General features: G+C 36.2%; 1 protein-coding gene across 1 annotated transcript in view; it reads right to left on the reverse strand.

Annotated features, from left to right (window-relative positions):
- Window positions 1–15,438, reverse strand: part of LOC129001695 (mRNA (2'-O-methyladenosine-N(6)-)-methyltransferase-like) — a 41,656-nt gene extending 26,218 nt beyond the window's left edge. Inside the window, exons 1-5 of the mRNA XM_054429089.1 lie at window positions 15,337–15,438; window positions 9,102–9,292; window positions 8,804–8,959; window positions 7,985–8,115; window positions 5,598–5,752 (exon numbers count right to left, since the gene is read on the reverse strand). Coding sequence (XP_054285064.1) covers window positions 5,598–5,752; window positions 7,985–8,115; window positions 8,804–8,959; window positions 9,102–9,290 — 631 coding nt within the window. The 5' untranslated portion in view covers window positions 9,291–9,292; window positions 15,337–15,438. The remainder of the gene's footprint in view (window positions 1–5,597; window positions 5,753–7,984; window positions 8,116–8,803; window positions 8,960–9,101; window positions 9,293–15,336) is intronic.
- Between the last annotated feature and the right edge of the window lie 1,800 nt (window positions 15,439–17,238).

Consider the following 17,238-nt stretch of genomic DNA (forward strand, 5'->3'; position numbering starts at 1 on the left):
TAGGAAATAAATTTAATCTATTTTTTTCAGAATTACGCATCAATTTTGTTACAAAATTGGTAACGAACATTGGTTATACGGGAGTAGGCTGTAGGGATGTTGACGTTGACAAGCGCCCAAGGGGTTCGCATCGTATTGCCAATGCACTGCCACTATGCTGGCTCGGGCTCGGCACTACTGATCAGAGTGCTTAGGGGCGCATGTGTGTTAGACGTTGTTACCACCCTCACCTCACCAAAGAAAAGTTATTAACTAATCTTTTTATTACTTTACATTACAACAATCTGCAGGATCAAGTTAAAATATATAATAAGTTGTGTTGATTAAAACAACGATGAATTTACCTTTAAAATGAACAAAAAAATATTAATCTCAGTTTGCATTGGATTTTAGAAAAATTCAATACCCTCCAAAGCACCATTAATGCTGTCATTTTCTCCTCAGACCTAAGGATCGGTGTCACGGTTGGCCGGATTATTGCTCTGTTTTGCTTTGGAAATATAACCTGGATGCAGTAGGACCATAGATTAAATATAACTAGGGGTGTGCGAATAGTGATTTTCAACCTCGAGCCGAGCCGAGCTTTTTCAAAAATTTTCGAGCTCGAGCTTTTTCGAGCCGAGCTTTTTCTAGCGTCACCTTATTAAACTTTTTTTCTTAAAAGTGCATAATAATTTTTTAAATAAACACAATGTTATTTTAATAGGCTATGTTTAAAAACATTGAGAATTGTCAAGACATAAAATAGTAGATAATCACGATAAGAACTGAACTGAACTAAATTAAGATGCAAGAAATAAAAGGATAATTGAAGGCCTGATGAGATATGCAGTGCAGACTGAGACAATCAGATTGTCTTTCATAACAGAACAGCAACGCGACCTTGAATGACGATGACAAAACAACTAGCAAGTCGATTACATTATTATGTATATTGTAACTACTATGAATATTTAATTCTATTTTGTATAAATAAATACAAAATAAATTTAAAAACACATGATTATTCTTGTTGTTTTCCATGCACAAAAAATTTTAGTTTTATCAATCGTATTAATCAAAAAAGAACATAGTTGGTTTGGATCCAAAAAGGTGGAGAGACAAGTAAAAAGTAAACTTATATATTAAAAAAGATATAATTGACATGGAGGAAATAGACCAAAACACTAAAATTAATAGAATAACACACAAAGTAAACAAGAAATGAAATAAAGAACACTATGAATTAACACTGTCACTCAATTTTGTTATCTAAAAGGGTCGGCGAACTAATCAATAAATAGCCAAAACCAGTTTCCTCCCCTTCTTGCAGTCTCACCACCACCCCTCCCCCCTAAACCGGGAGGCCCAACACTTTGTCCTTGAAACACCCACGTCTTTTGTACCCCTATGAAACAATAAACCCTTACACCCGTGTTGCTGTTTTGACAGGTTTATGAATGCAATCACTATTTTTCATTTTCCAGAATTAACTATCAATTATTATTATTTGCAAGTTACAAATAGGAAACTACATCACATTATGGTATTCAATGAGCCATGTATTATTATCAAAAATTAATAATTCATTACTTATTTTGATAATAAAAAGCATTCACTACAGCACGCACCACTTTACTTATACTTATACAAAATAAAAAAGGTACAAAATTGTGTGGCCAGTCAATCTTTATAAACAAACATTTTATTCTATAAAATACATATGGTAAATAGGGGTTGGTTTAAAGGAAATAAAATACAAAACAGATAATTAATTATTTTTATAAACATTAGAAAGGTTATAGGATTGATTGAAGTAAAATAACTGCAGGGAAACTTAAAAGTAGAAAAGTCGTCAACCACAATCTGTTTAATCAGTACATTGTTAGAGAAAGAGAGAGAGAGAAAGAGAGATAGCAGATAGGGGCGGTTGATAAGGAATCTGAAAAAGTAAACAAACAAGGAACAACGACACGACGATACTCGTTTACAGCCTTTTTGTGTCGCCCACTACATTTGCACACGTGACCACTTTTTGTTTCTTCCTTATCTTTCATCCGTCCCAAAATAGAATTCCTGAAATTGTTTGTTGATATAATCTCCCCTCCTACACAAGGCGCAGTGCTCAGTGCGCACTGTAGGTTGTCACGGCAACCGTGTGTCGTCATAGCGACAAGCCAATCGCGCACTCGCACTGCGTTGTATATTACGATACGAATTAAGAATAGCTGTTAGAAAGACAACGCGATAGGTGGTCGTTTGTCTCTTTCCTATCTCCTCAAAATTACGATCGATAATCATTGCGTTTTGACTGAGCTGAGGTTCGTGCTTATCAAACCTCGAATGCATGAACAACGTAGAATTGTGATAACATTGTTTTCAATTATGACCCAAATTAAGTGTTTTTTTTTAGTTTTGACTTAGTATTAAAAGCTCGGCTCGAACTTCGAGCTTTTTCAAAATGCCTCGAGCCGAGCCGAATAATGAAAAGCTCGACCAAAAAGCTCGAAGATTCGAGTACTCGCACACCCCTAAATATAACTCAAGTCGACTTCTTATGACATTGTTAATTCAAAATTTTTTATGTCTAGCTCATGTTGGTGACACTGGACGTTAGTTTTGACGTAATTTTGTTTCTATTATTTTAGGATTAGTAATATGATGTGTGTTTTAATTTCTTGTAATATAAACAGGAGACGACCTATTGTTGATGATTATATAGTTTTATTTTGGATAAACTAGGTTTAAAAATAGAAAAAAACATACTCCTTAAATAACAAGAATTGTTTTCAGCTAATCCAAATTGATGAGTATAGGCAGGAAGTTCAACATTGATAAATTGAAAATCCCAGCAATAAAGAATAATTTTGTTATTGAAACCACAAATAGGTATCAAGTCTTGGCTGACAGTGGTGCCTTGAGTTCGGAGGTGGAGAACATCTGGAAGAATGTGAAGCAAGTTTTTGAAGAGGTTAGTGAAAATGTTTTAGGGTACAGGAATAAGCAAAAGAAGGAATGGATGTCGGAGGAAACGTGGACTGAAGTAAACCGAAGGAAGATTTTGAAAACAAAATATGACAGCTCCAAAACCAGATTTTAAAAGCAAAACGTCTATCAAGAATATTCAGAGGCACATTTGTGCGAAGAGACAAAAGAAGATGGGTTGATGAACTGGCTCAGGAAGCAGAAGAAGCTGCTAGACAAGGTAATAGCAAAAAGCTTAACGACATTACAAGGAAACTGGCAAAGAAGAACTTCGCTAGAGAAAAACCAGTAAGAAGTAAGAGTGGTGAAATGGTGACAAACATTGAAGACCAGTTGAATAGATGGCAGGAACACTTCAGCGAACTACTGGATAGAGCAGAAGCTCAGGACGAGGCTTTGCCACTACCTCGCCCAGTGCCATAAATCCATGGTATAAATCTAGAAATCCCCTCAATTGAGGAAATCAAAGATGCGATCAAAAGCCTGAAAAATGGCAAAGCCCCTGGTTTAGACAACATTGCGGTCGAGATCCTAAAAGCTGGTGATGTAGCCGCGGACTTACTTCATCCACTACTTCAACAGATTTGGCAAGAGGAGAGAACTCCAAAGGAATGGAAGAAGGGTATAGCCGTCAAAATACCCAAGAGAGGGGATGTAACGCTCTGTAACAATTGGAGATGTATTACCCTTTTGTCAGTCCCAAGCAAAGTGCTGGCCAGAATAATCCTAAACCGGATAAAAGGTTCCATTGAACTGAAACTGAGGAAAGAACAGGCAGGTTTCCGTGAAGCAAGAAGTTGTGTGGATTTAATCAGTACTCTCCGAATCCTACTTGAGCAGAGCAAGGAATTTCAAAGTACTCTTTGCCTGGCTTTTGTAGATTTCGAGAAGGCCTTTGACACAGTGAACACCAGGTGCTGTGGCATGTTCTACAAGAATATGAGATACCCCCTAAAATAATAAATATTATCAAGGCCATGTACGATGATTTCCAGTGTCAGGTTTCGCACCAAGGAAAGTTGACAGGAGCAATCCCAGTTAAAATAGGTGTTCGCCAGGGCTGCATTTTATCACCGATACTGTTCCTTTTGGTGCAACCCAAGCACTCAGTTATGAGGAGAGTAACAAATAATAGAAGGAGGGGAGTGCAGTGGGGACTGAGGGAGCGGCTGGAGGACCTTGACTTTGCTGACGACCTTTGCTTGATTGCCCAGAGGTACACTGATATTCAGGCGAAACTAAGTTCTCTACAAAGAGAGGCTGAAGAGGTGGGTCTTAAGATAAATGTAAATAAGACAAAGGAAATGAGGTTGAATTCCAGAGTAGCCCAAGCCTTAGAAATAAATGGGAAGGTGATCGAAGAGGTCTCGACTCTTTCCAATACCTCGGAAGTAAAGTCACAGCAGACGGAGGAGCAAAGGAAGATGTTAGGAGCCGCATTGGGAAAGCTAATGCAGCATTTATTCAGCTTTACCCAATATGGCGAAATAGAAATATTTCAATGAAAACCAAAATCCGCATCTTCAACACAAACGTCAAGTCTGTCCTGCTATATGCCAGTGAAACTTGGAAAATGGATCAGCGTAGTACTTCTCAGCTCCAGGTGTTTGTAAACAGGTGTCTCAGACGTATAATGAGAGTGTTCTGGCCAAACACTATATCAAATGAACAGATTTGGGAGGCAACAGGGCAACAAAAGATCAGCCTAGAAATCAGAAGACGGCAGTGGAGGTGGCTGGGTCACACTCTTCGGAAGACGGATGGTGCAATTGAAAAGAAGGCCCTGGAATGGAATCCCCAAGGGACCAGAAAGAGAGGAAGACCCTGTGACACCTGGAGGAGAACAATAATGAAGGAAGCCTGAGTGTCGGGAAGACCTGGGGTCAACTGAGGGACCTGGCGCAAGACAGGGATGGATGGCGAGCTCTTCTCGATGCCCTATGCTCCCGCTAAGGAGCGACAGGAAATAAGTGAAGTAAGTCAATCCAAATTGATGACAAATCTACTAACGGAGTATGTTGAATCTATGGTATCACGTACTGTATGGAGTTCATGTTTTTGGGCCTGGAATTGGTATCAATGGCCATGTTTTTTTTTTGTTTTTTTTTCAGGAATGCTCGGTGGGTTGAGTTGTTTTGTTTCAGTCCCACGGCCACAAATGTGAGCATTTATTAAAAGAATAAAATTGCAAAAAGTGTTTTTAAGACGGCATTTTGTTAAGGCTAAACAAGTCAATTCTTTAAAAAAAAACTTGCTATTATTCCAACGAGGAGTGGAGCAATAAACTTAGGCCTATAGTTATGATATAGTTTTTAATAAAGGTTTGAAGGAAAGTAACTAACTGTGACCAGACTAGGGGGCGGAAAATTATTTGGGCCTAGGGGCGCAAAAATGCTAAATCCGGCCCTGCGTTTTACCTTAGTCAAGTAAAGCTTTAGAAACCTTGACTCAGCAGTAATTTTTTATTGGTTTAGTGTATAGCACCAACGGCAAGAATACTGATAAAAACCAAAATCACTAACATGCTGCAGTCTCATTTATCCTATAACAACCTATATCAAATTTTTATCGTTGTTGAAGGTATACAAAACAACCACACAGCTTATTCAACAATATTGAACATTTCTACTTACATTCCCTTGAGTGACAGAGCTCCTGATAGCAGTTGCGTAGTTTGGTCAGTAAAGAACAGCGGAAAGCTTCTACCTCAGGATGGGGATGAGGGATGACTATGGGGGGCCTCTCGTAGATGATGACATTCGTAGATATCTCCAAGTCCCAAGGTCCCCTGCATAAGTATACATAAAAACGATAAATGAATAAGTCCAGGCCAATAATTTACCTCAAGAGATCAGTTTGAGAGAGAAATATATCTAGGGCTAAGCTCGGGTCGGGTAGTTTACATTAGAGGTATGAAACTTGGCCGATTCTTATTCTTGCATCGGGCAATGTAATTGTAATCCCAAAATGTGTCTGCTAGGATTGCACCCTCAAAATTTCACGATTTTCTATGGTCGCAGGAGACATTCACAATTTTGTGTGATCATTTTACTGTAGGATATATCTTTTAACATACCAATAAGTTACAACGCACCCCAATTTTGGCCCAACTCGAAGGTCAGTAGGCCTGCAGACGCCTAATTATCAGTGATTTAAATGGTAGGCTACAAACAATTGCCCTAATTTTTTTTTTTAAGTCCAAACAATAGGCCTCTTTCTTGTTTTACATTGAAACCGTTTAAAAATTATAGTTTCTTAAAACTTTATTAGACCTCTTCCATGTCCAATTTTCTCCAGAATGTTTCACACACAGACTTGGAAGTTAAATCAATACTAAACCTCAACACAAAACCTCAACCCAAAAATGTAATAAATAATGAGCCATCTGCTTCTGAATTCATAAGTTATGTCTGTTTTTTTTTGTTTTTGTTTTTTTTTTTATTGTTTATTATTGTCTTTCAGGCTACATAAGCATTGACAAAAGTCAAATATACACCAGAAATGCCAAGTCACTATTCTAATTAGGCCACTATTCTAATTTTTTTTTGTTTCTCTTGAAGAGTCCTCGATTTGTGGGGAACGCGGCAGAACTTAGTTCCGGTACCTTCCTTTCAGAAGGATAAAAATATTGGCGTAAATTGGTAGATAGGTTACAGTTCCGGCACCTATTTTTTACAAACTGAACACTGCTCTTGACTATATTGCTGTTTGTTATAGGTACTTAACACTCTCAACCATTGTATTTTATTAGCAATAGAAATAAAAAAATATCTTATCCAAAAGTCTCTAAAGAATTATCAACATGGATCCGTCCAAGAAAATGTAAAATGAAAGTCAATTAAATTTAAAGTGCCATCAATAAACCAGCTTAGCCAATAGTTTATCAAAAAATTACATACTTGCCCTACTTGAAGAGTCAGTCAGAAAGTTGTTGAAATCATAAATTTAGACCAGCACACTCTGTTAGAGGCTCAATTCAACTAATGTTCATTTTAGCGAATTCCCTATAGGGAAGTAGCTATTACCGTAGGTGGCATGGTAAGACCTAGGCCCAGGACCGATTTACTTTTTCATTTTGATGTCCCCAGAGGCCAAAAACACCATTCGTTCAAATTTTTATATATGTATATATATATATATAGATTTATATATATAGTGAGGGCTTTGCCTTTTATAAGTATAGATATATATGTGTCCGTGAACGCGATAACTTGAGTAATTTTTGTCCGATTTTGATGAAATTTGGTTTAAAGATGTAAAGCGGGATAAACTTGAATGAGTTCGCGAACCAGCATGATCGGACTATGGGAACAGGAGTTTATGGGGTGTTTTATGGGGTAAAAATAGATTTTTCCCATTTTTGACCCTAAAAACACGAACTTTCACAATTTCTTTCTAAACCTTTTTGTAGAGCTTAAAAAAACAAATAATTTAGTATATAGAAGCGTTATTATGCGCCTAATGGTTACGGAGAAAATTTAAAAAAAAATTGTAATTTTAAAATTTCCATGTTAATCTTATGGAGAATAAGTCAACTGTTGTAGTTTGCTTGTTTATGAACATATTTTGATCAAATTTGAAAAATACATTAATTTCTTACTAAACTATAGTACCTACATTAAAAACACTTCTTTACCCTCCCTACTGCAGCAAACCTAAGTACTCGTTAAACTAATTCTATTTAAATAAGGAATAAATAAATGTGATATTTTTAGTGTAAATCCAATCAGGCAAATGGAAATTCGCTAAGTCTGCAGGTTTGCTGCGGCGGGGTATTTATTCTATTCTCTCTCATTTTATTATTACAGTGATGGTTAATGTGCAATAGAAGATGCTACAGACAAAAAGTTTCTTTCTTAAGTTTGATTTAGCTAACAAATGTGTTTATTCAAGAGATATAAGTGGCCTAATTTACATCAGCATAACTTGGTCGGTGACTCAATTCTAACACCATAACCTTAATATGGGAAAGGAATGTCTAGTTATATGGATAGTCTAAGGTAGGCTAAAAATTACTCACGCAAGAATAAACTTCTTAGCTACAGGACTGCCCACCACTTCCTCAGAGGCCCTTCGTTTGACAGGCATGGGTGGTCCATTGATCATCGCTCCTGGTCCACTTATGCCCAAAGGGTCCGTGATCGGATCAAACTGTAAACAGATAACATTTCTCAAATTTTGAATTAAGACATAGTCATGTCAATTTTGTAGGATCCAATTAATTTTTCAAATTGAATTTTAGGCTACCAGCTCTCAACTGTGAAATCTTCATTGGATAGAAGCATTCCCCTACGATTGCTTTTGTATGGTCCGCTAGCCTATAGTTGTTTTCATGAACCCAAAAAGAGTGGACTAAACAATGCAGTGCTGTAGGAAAAATCAGATTACCAACTAGATCAGATGATCAACTATACGGGTGGGCAAGTACTCAAATGGTTGAGTATTTTTTTAGCAAGTATTTTATTATTCAGCTAGACTTGAGTTTTTCAAAAAAAACTATCAAAGTCATAAAACACCACCAAATGGAAGAAATAGAAATAATGTTTTTTTTAGAATTAATAATCATTATTATGGACAACCTAATGCGGCTATGACTGGGAAACATTTGCAGAAGACACTAAAAAACAATATCAGCTTTTGAAAAATGATAAGATATTTACATTAAATGTTGATTGTATTGAACCGTTATGTACATCATGAATATTTCCATAATCTTTGAATTGATTCTTTTAAAGTCATCAGAAATAATGGCTTTTTAAACTAGCGCCTGTAATACTTCACAATTGCTCGAATTCGAGCAACAGGTACACTAGTTCAAAGGGTTAACCCTTATATTAACCTGTGGCTTGTTGTTAGGCATCTCCCATAGAGAGACCCCCGTAAGTTTGTTCCAGAAGTACGGACGATTCTCTCGTTTGCTCCACAACTTCTTCCACCCCTGCTGCACAAGCTCAGGTGGCAAGTCTTCCATGAAGGGCCCGGGTACAGGCATCCCCTATGCAATAAAAAAGCATACAGTACAGTTATAGTATGACAGAAGCACAACCGAGATGTGGACCAAACTATTTTACAAAAGACAAGCAATGCTACTGAAATACTGTAAGTTAAACCAAGCAACAATTTTACAATTTACTTACATGGGGAGTTTGCGGCATGAGTGGCACCGGCATTACGTGATGGTCGAGTGGGACGGGTGGGTGGTGATGGGGAGGAACCATCTTTATAGGTGTGGGGACCAGGATTGGCATCGTCGGCATTGTCTCGTGTGGTCCCGCATCCCATGTTGATGTGCTAGCCACTGACATCTCCTGCTTCATCTCGTTCATATCTGTGTTTGAATCACCAACAAGGTTTCTAATTAGAATTTAGAATTGATAGAAATAAGGTTTGACTTAAGTTTTGAATTGGTAATTCAAATTCAAACATCCTTCCTGATTCTTCCTGATTTAGCACCAAAATTGCGTTAGAGGGTGTACACTCTCCTTAGCTCAATGACATAGGTAGGGGAGGACGGGGTACAGTGGGTCACTTTTTGCTTTCATAATTTTAATTCATAGTATTTTTCATTAGGGGTTGAGTTAAATATTTATTGTTATTGCTTGGCATTTCTTTTATTATAACAAAATTGTTTTTGCAACTAAATATTAAGTTTTACTACACTAGATAGTGGGGCACAATGGGTCATAAAGAAAAAAAAGAACAAAGTATCACACCAACATGTTATATTCCTGGAAACACAATTTGCAAAACTGAAAAAGCTATTTTGAGAAATGCTGCTCAATACAAATAATGTCTTAATGCACATTATATGATTCAAAGTTTAGTGAAAATGTCAACTTAGTTATTTTTCTTTCTGTACCAGGATATATTTTTTTGTTTTGGTTGTTTTTTGTCAATGTCTTTATGGTCTGCCAAATACATTCCTTCTTCATGTAACACAATATTGTGAGTTGGCAACATTTTTCTCATGTATTTCACTTCATATGCTTTTTCTTATGATATCATAAGCATTTTCAATGGGACCCGTTGTGTCACAAACAAAGTGACCCACTGTACCCCAGAGGAAGCTGCCATTTTTTAGTGAATAGTAATTATGTATTCTATGATACTAACAATAAAGTCTTATTATCTAAATGAATAAGAACAGCCTGCGATCATTTAGGTAGTTATAGAGAAAGTTACATTAAATAAAAAAAAACCATGGTAAATATTTAAAAAGAAGCTAACCACAATTTTCCAGCATGGAGGCAAAATTAAACAAAGCCAACTATCTCCCTCACAATTTCACTCCATCTGTTGATCTTTTTCCACAATATGGGCTAGCAGGTAGGCAACCTAAACTATACTGGAAACAGGAAAAAAATATCCCTTAAGGGAAATTTTCCAATGACCCAGTGTGCCCCATGACCCACTGTACCCCGTCCTCCCTGTGTATTATAATTGTTTGGATATGGTTAGTCCAAATTTAAAGTTCATTGACACCTACTTAAGAAATTGAATAATAAAACATACAATGAAACAATTAAAATATTATAAAGTATCACCAAGATTAACAACATATTTGGCAACTCAAACTCAAACATCCTTCTTCCTGATTTAGCACCAAAATTGTGTTAAAGGGTGTACACTCTTCTCAGCCCAATGACATACTGTACTGTGTATTATAATTGTTTGGATAGGGTTAGCCCAGATTTAAAGTTCATTAACACCTACTTAAGAAATTGAATAATAAAACATGCAATGAAACAATTAAAATATGATTAAGCATCACCAAGCTCAACAACATATTTGGTAATTCAAATTCAAACATCCTTCTTCCTGATTTAGCACCAAAATTGCGTTAAAGGGTGTACACTCTTCTCAGCCCAATGACATACTGTGTATTATAATTGTTTGGATGGGGTATGCTCAGATTTAAAGTTCATTACTTAAGTGTCTCTTCTGACCATGGTGATACAGTAACTTTTTTTTTTAATCAACCTAATTGAAATAGGCATTAACTGACAAATTGGGCTCACTTGATAGACAATGATTGCTGTATTCACATTCACCAGGAAAATTGAGCTTGGCCATGTTTGGATTAAGCCTTAGAAATATTAAGCGTTAAAATCAATTTGTTTCCTACCAAACTGCTTAGACCTAAGTCGGAATTGTGATGCATAATTTGGTGTCACTAAGGCTGATTTTAGCATTCACTGCAGTCGACGCATTGAACACGGCAGAGACACTTATTTACTCACAAAGAGTTAGTGGGGGAATGAAATAACTCAGTATTAAATATTGTGATCTAGAAGTAATGACGGTGTATTGACTGAGTAGTTACACAAATTGAAGTAGGCCTATGGACCCTTTAATGTTGTACGAGCTAATGAGTAAAAAACAACGTGAAAAAGGTGTTGGACTGTTCATCCCATTAACAGGTTTGGATTGCAGAATAGGCTATCCTTGAATATCTGGTGCTGTGAGAACCAACGTGTCATAATTAGTTTTGTCAATAACATGCCAGCAGAATTAACTTAACATTATTATATACCGTGTACAAAACATAACTTAATACAGTACATTCCCGATTATCCGAGGTCGTTTTTGGCCTAAATGTTCACTGCGGCCCGCAAAATGGCAGGCATGGTCCCAGTACGGCGCAGCGTCGAGCGAACTCATTTGGCTCTCAAATATTTCGGTCTGACGTATAGCAAATAACGTACGGTGATGTACTGCGCTACAACCAGAGTCAACGTAGTTCGCTAAATCATCAACAGATAGCAAGACACCGCAAATAAAAAAAAACCATGGTAAATATTTAAAAAGAAGCTAACCACAATTTTAAACACAACGTTTTAATTTAATTTCTTAAGTAGGTTGGCCGTGTATTCTCTAGGGAAAAGTACCAGTATCAAGGATCGTCGTCGAAAAGGTTGTTATGAATAATTGGGTAGGCGTACCGGTACGTACCTAAGAGATGGGCTATGGGTCTATTGGCTGTATGGTCCAGCGATTGCATCACACGGTGAGTAGGAACAGAAAGTGACACATTGGAAAAGCGAGTTTAGCATCACCCATAAACCTCTGTTACAATCACCCACTGCAGTTGTGATTTTATACTTTACACTTTATACAACCGCCATTGAAGAGCCGTCAATGAGTGGAAACCTTGTTTGTAAGCTATTGGCGGCGATCATTAATAAATTAAAGTTTCCCAGCCCTAGATACAACACTGATTCAAGGTCTTCTTTCTGGTTATCAAAACTCAAGAACAATTTTATATACAAAGAATCTCTGATTCCTGACCTGGATGAATGTACAGTCTAGCTATTTAATTTAATTTACGGTTACACTATATTATTGCACTTGCGATTAATTAAAGGGGGTTTTTAATGGGTTTTCCCATTTTGGACCATAAAAACATAAAATTTTGTATATTGAAGCATTGTTGTAGGGCCTATGCCTAATGGTTACGGAGAAAATGAAAACTATCGTAGTTTACTTGTTTAGGGTTGATCAAATTTGGCAAATTTATTTATTTTATCCTATAGGCCCTACTTATTGACGTTTGGTCAAAAACACTGTTTACCTTCCCCGTAGCAGCAAACCTAAGCACTCGTTAAATCTAATGTTTTTTTTTTAAATTTGGAATAAATAAGTTATGTCTTAACTTATGTATGGAAATATTTCAGTACCGGTAAATATGTTAAATCAGACAATTTGAAATTCGCTTAGTCTGCAGGTTTGCTGCGAAGGGGTATTATTAGTATAACTTTGGTTATTTTGATGGCTGCACTTTCTTTACTTTAGGTCCTACACTCATTCGAACGAAAATATCGATTATTCAATTATTTCATTCGATATGTCGTTTGGTTAGTTAGGTTAGGTTAACCTTACCTAACTAACCAAACGATATATCGAATCAAAAAACCGATTAATCGATATAGCCCCTATCGATCGATATTTTCATTTGAATGAAAATATCGATTATTCGATTGTTTCATTCGATAGGCTATGTCGTTTGGTTAGTTAGGTTAGGTTAACCCTCCAAGTGTCCATAGTTTAGGCCTTAATGTCCACCTATTTTTGGCGCATTTGCAAGGGTTTATTAAAACGGATCTGAGAAGCTTAAAACAATGTTAATTCTAATGTTCTATATACCATTTTGTTTGGAAAATCATGGGCTTCAATATTATATATAAAACATAAGGAACATTTTTTCAAAAAAAAAAATTTTTAGGAAAAAAAAAATATAATTTCGAAAATTTTCAAAAAAAAAATAAGTTTGCGCTCAATGAAATTGTATAAATTATAGGCCTATAAATATTTGAAAATAGCCACTTTGTTCTAAATTTTATGAGGATTACAAATATATAATAATATAAGGAAGTAGATTTGCAAATAAATAAGTTATGGGCAAAAAACAGATTTCAGTAGATAGCGTTTAGCTAAGAATGCATAGCCTAACCATAGCTAGGAATCTGGCTGATAATTTACATTCAATATCACTACCTACTTCTTCAGGATCATCAACCAGCACTTCAAAACCACTTAAATCTTCTTATAATGCAACACGTATATCACTACTTTTGATTTTTAACACTAAAACAATGATAAACGTAATAAAACACATCAGTCATCGGTCCGAGGGTAACCTCAGAGCTGTTTACAAATACACGCACGTCAGCTGTCTGCTACAATTACGATCGGCTCAGAGAACGTACAGCGCTGAGACAGACCTCTGGAGAAAGCTTAGAATATTACGGAAAGAACGATACCTAACTCGATCCAGTTCAATCCGATTCAGTCAGTCATAGAGCCTTCGCCGTAAACGATGTCTGCGTGTCGAAAAATCAACAAGTAACACTAACTTACACAAAGTGTGCTGCTTGTCGAATTTTCGTCAAGTAACACTGGGAGGGTTAACCTTACCTAACTAACGAAACGATATAGAATGAAAAAACCGATTAATCGATATATCGATCGATAACTTATTTTCATTCGAATGGGTGTGTAGGACCGAAAGTAAAGTGCAGCCATTTTGATGGTTGTTGTTTAGCTGGTAGGTTTGTCTTTATTATTGTTGTTGTTATGAACTTATACATCGTTATTATATTGTTGAATTTTTTCTAGTCTAACTTAACTTATAAGCACAAAATTTGTTATTATTGTCAGGATTATCAACTATTCTAGACTTCCACTTTCAGTATTATTTCAGGTAATTCTGAGCAATTACTTGGTCAACCCCAATTTTTTTCATATTTTACTACGGTCATCAGGAGGTTCTCAGAAAGCAAGAAACATATAATTTAAGCCCCGCAAGGTTAAGTTAGGTTAGGTTAAGTTAGGTTATTAATTAACCTAACCTAACGTAACCTAACGTAACGTAAGTTAACGGTACTGTTACAATTGGCCTTAGAGATGTATTTGAGACTAAAAAAACATAATAAGTTAGGTTAGGTTAGATTAGGTTAGGTTAAGTTAGGTTATTAATTAACTCAGTAATCGCCGGGAGGATTGTCGGAGGAACCACTAGCCATAGCCATAACGGTACTGTCACAACTGGCCTTCCGCGCGTCTCCCGCAAGCCACTGTTATCGCTTAAACTTTGAACCTTCTTATCGCTCGGCAACCTGTAATATGGCCTTGCGGGCCTTGAATTATATGTTTCTTGCTTTCTGAGAACCTCCTGATGACCGTAGTAAAGTATGAAAAAAATTGGGGTTGACCAAGTAATTGCTCAGAATTACCTTATTTCACTGTTTCTGTTCCTTTTTGCATTAGACTGTTAGTAAGCTAATTTTCTTTATTTAGGGTACAATGAACTAACTTATTTCATCATTTTAAACTGTTTTCTGTTGTGTATGTTATTTGTACGGTTGTAAAATGGAGATATCCATTGCCAATAAATAAATAAATAGATTCGGTAAGGTAAAGTTAAGGTTAGGCCTTATATTTAATTAACCAAATTGTTACAGTAACTTAGTTAAAGAGGTTTTCTCCACTGTTTTTATCCAATTAAAACACTGACACTGGAAAAAATTCATTTTTAAAACAGTTATTATCAGTGTTTGGTGGCCTAGGCTAGAAGACTGTAACTTAAACTTCTAGGCCAAAAATAGGCTAAGTTAAATTAAACTAACTCCTACTTAACATTCTAATAAACTCATGATCATGGAAAAATAAAAGTCTACTAGAGATCACTAAATAAAGACTTACCAATGTTTACATTGGTAAACTAATTACAATAGGCCTAATAATGTTTTGGGCCTTACCAATACCCTCGGATTTAAGGCCTAATAAAGAAAGCTAACAGATATGATGCTCCATGCAAAGAATTCAACGGAGCAATCACACAAATTTTTAATACAAAACACGTAATGTACTTACCGGTCAAATATTATGATACACTAACAGCAAAAAAGAGCGCAATTACGAATTCATTCATCAATTTCTAAACCGCCCAAACGTAGAGTTACTAGAGACGACGCCATTTTCGCTCACATAACTGGATTTTAGACACAAATAATAAAGGGAAACATAACGTCACGAGTCTGTGCCTTTTACATTACATAAAGATAAGTTCAAACGTACTATAAAAAATGTTGTTTTGTTGTACCCAATACAAATAAAATTCAATAACTTTAGCAGTATTATTTTATTTATAACACATCAATCGATAGCTTAAACAAGTAGTATTCTATAATCTTAAACAATCGTTTAAAGGTGTTTAGATTTTTAAATGTTAAAGAAAAAATTGATTTTTATGTTTTCAATATTATGTATTAGCATTGATTATACATGTAGTATGAACAAGAATTATTATTGATTATTATTTGTTGATTGACTAAATTGCAGACGCCCATACTGTCATCTGTCACCTACCTGCTGTGTAGACTACAAAAGCTGGTTGACGGTTCAAGATTTATTTCGGTCATTAAGTAATTTACAATAGGCTTTGTCTTACATAAAAATATTAAACTAAAAATGATATTTCAGTATTTTCCTGAAAAAAAAAAAAACATTGAGCAACATGAACATGTCATTCAAAAACATGACATCGAGATTCTCCTTAAGGGTAACTATAGCTGCTTTCATAGCATAATTTCATATGGTTTGGTATTTTGGAGTGGTTGTAGTGAGGCAAAAAGCATCTGACGTGATTGAGCTATGCGATGCGAACGATCTCATCTTGAAAATAAACGAGCATTTGTCATAAAACCACATTAGGACAGGATGACGTCTGTCGGGCCAGCTAGTTATTTTATAATTAAAAAGTTAATTTCATAATTAAAAACTATAAAATTAATTTAAACTTTTTCAACTTAGTGGTTCTAGCGGCGAACGCTGACACTACAAGATATGTTAGCCAATTGTCTCTCCCGTGTGCCACTACAATTTACAAAACTAACCAAACTCACGGACGCACGAATCACCACGATTCAAGAATCGATTCATCAGCAGGAACAGGAACCGTTACGAGTTCGAGTCAGCAGAGTCACTCGAGTGTACGACTTATTACCTTATTACCATGTCTTCATCTTTTACCCAATAAGGGATTGATGGCGTCAGAATTTCAATATATACAAAAATACATAATAACAAACTGAATTTGAGTAGATACAAACATATATTTACAATAACTTTGGCATGTGGATATGCGGTTTAGCCAGACAATTCAGGAAAACTATCCTCAAAAAAATCCTTTAGAGAGTAGTACGCTCTTGACTTAAGGAGAGGGACGAGCCTCTTCATGAAAAGTTTACGCTCAAGACGCTTGATCGAGTGAGGCAGCTTATTAAAAATTTGAATTGCCACTGTATTATAGCTCCTTTGCGATCTTGCAAGCCTAACCCTAGGCACATCCAGTGGCTCGTGCTGCCTTGTTTGGTGGTCATGAAATGCTGAACGGAGTTGGAGATTGTCGTAATTGTCATAAACCAGTAGTGAGCAAGCCAGGATATAATGGCTGTAGACTGTGAGGATCCCCAATCTTGCGAAGATGGGTTTACAGTGGGCAATGCGGTCACTAAAAGTAATGAGTCTTACAGCACGTTTTTGCAGCACTAAGATGTCCTCAACATCCGCAGCATGGCCCCATAGCAATAGGCCATAGCTCACATGGCAGTGGAACATAGCATGGTAGATGTTCAGCAGGTATGGCTGAATGATGAAGTTTCGTAGCTTGAGCAGCAGGCAACATACCCTAAAAAGTTTGCTACTAACTTTGCTGATGTGATCGTTCCACGCCAACTTCCTATCCAGATGAAATCCAAGGAGCTTCACTGGCTC

This window comes from Macrosteles quadrilineatus, unplaced genomic scaffold (genome assembly GCF_028750875.1).
Source record: "Macrosteles quadrilineatus isolate MER2022 unplaced genomic scaffold, UCM_ALF_1.0 Scaffold_8__2_contigs__length_117827958, whole genome shotgun sequence".
NCBI classification, from domain to species: Eukaryota; Metazoa; Arthropoda; class Insecta; order Hemiptera; family Cicadellidae; genus Macrosteles; species Macrosteles quadrilineatus.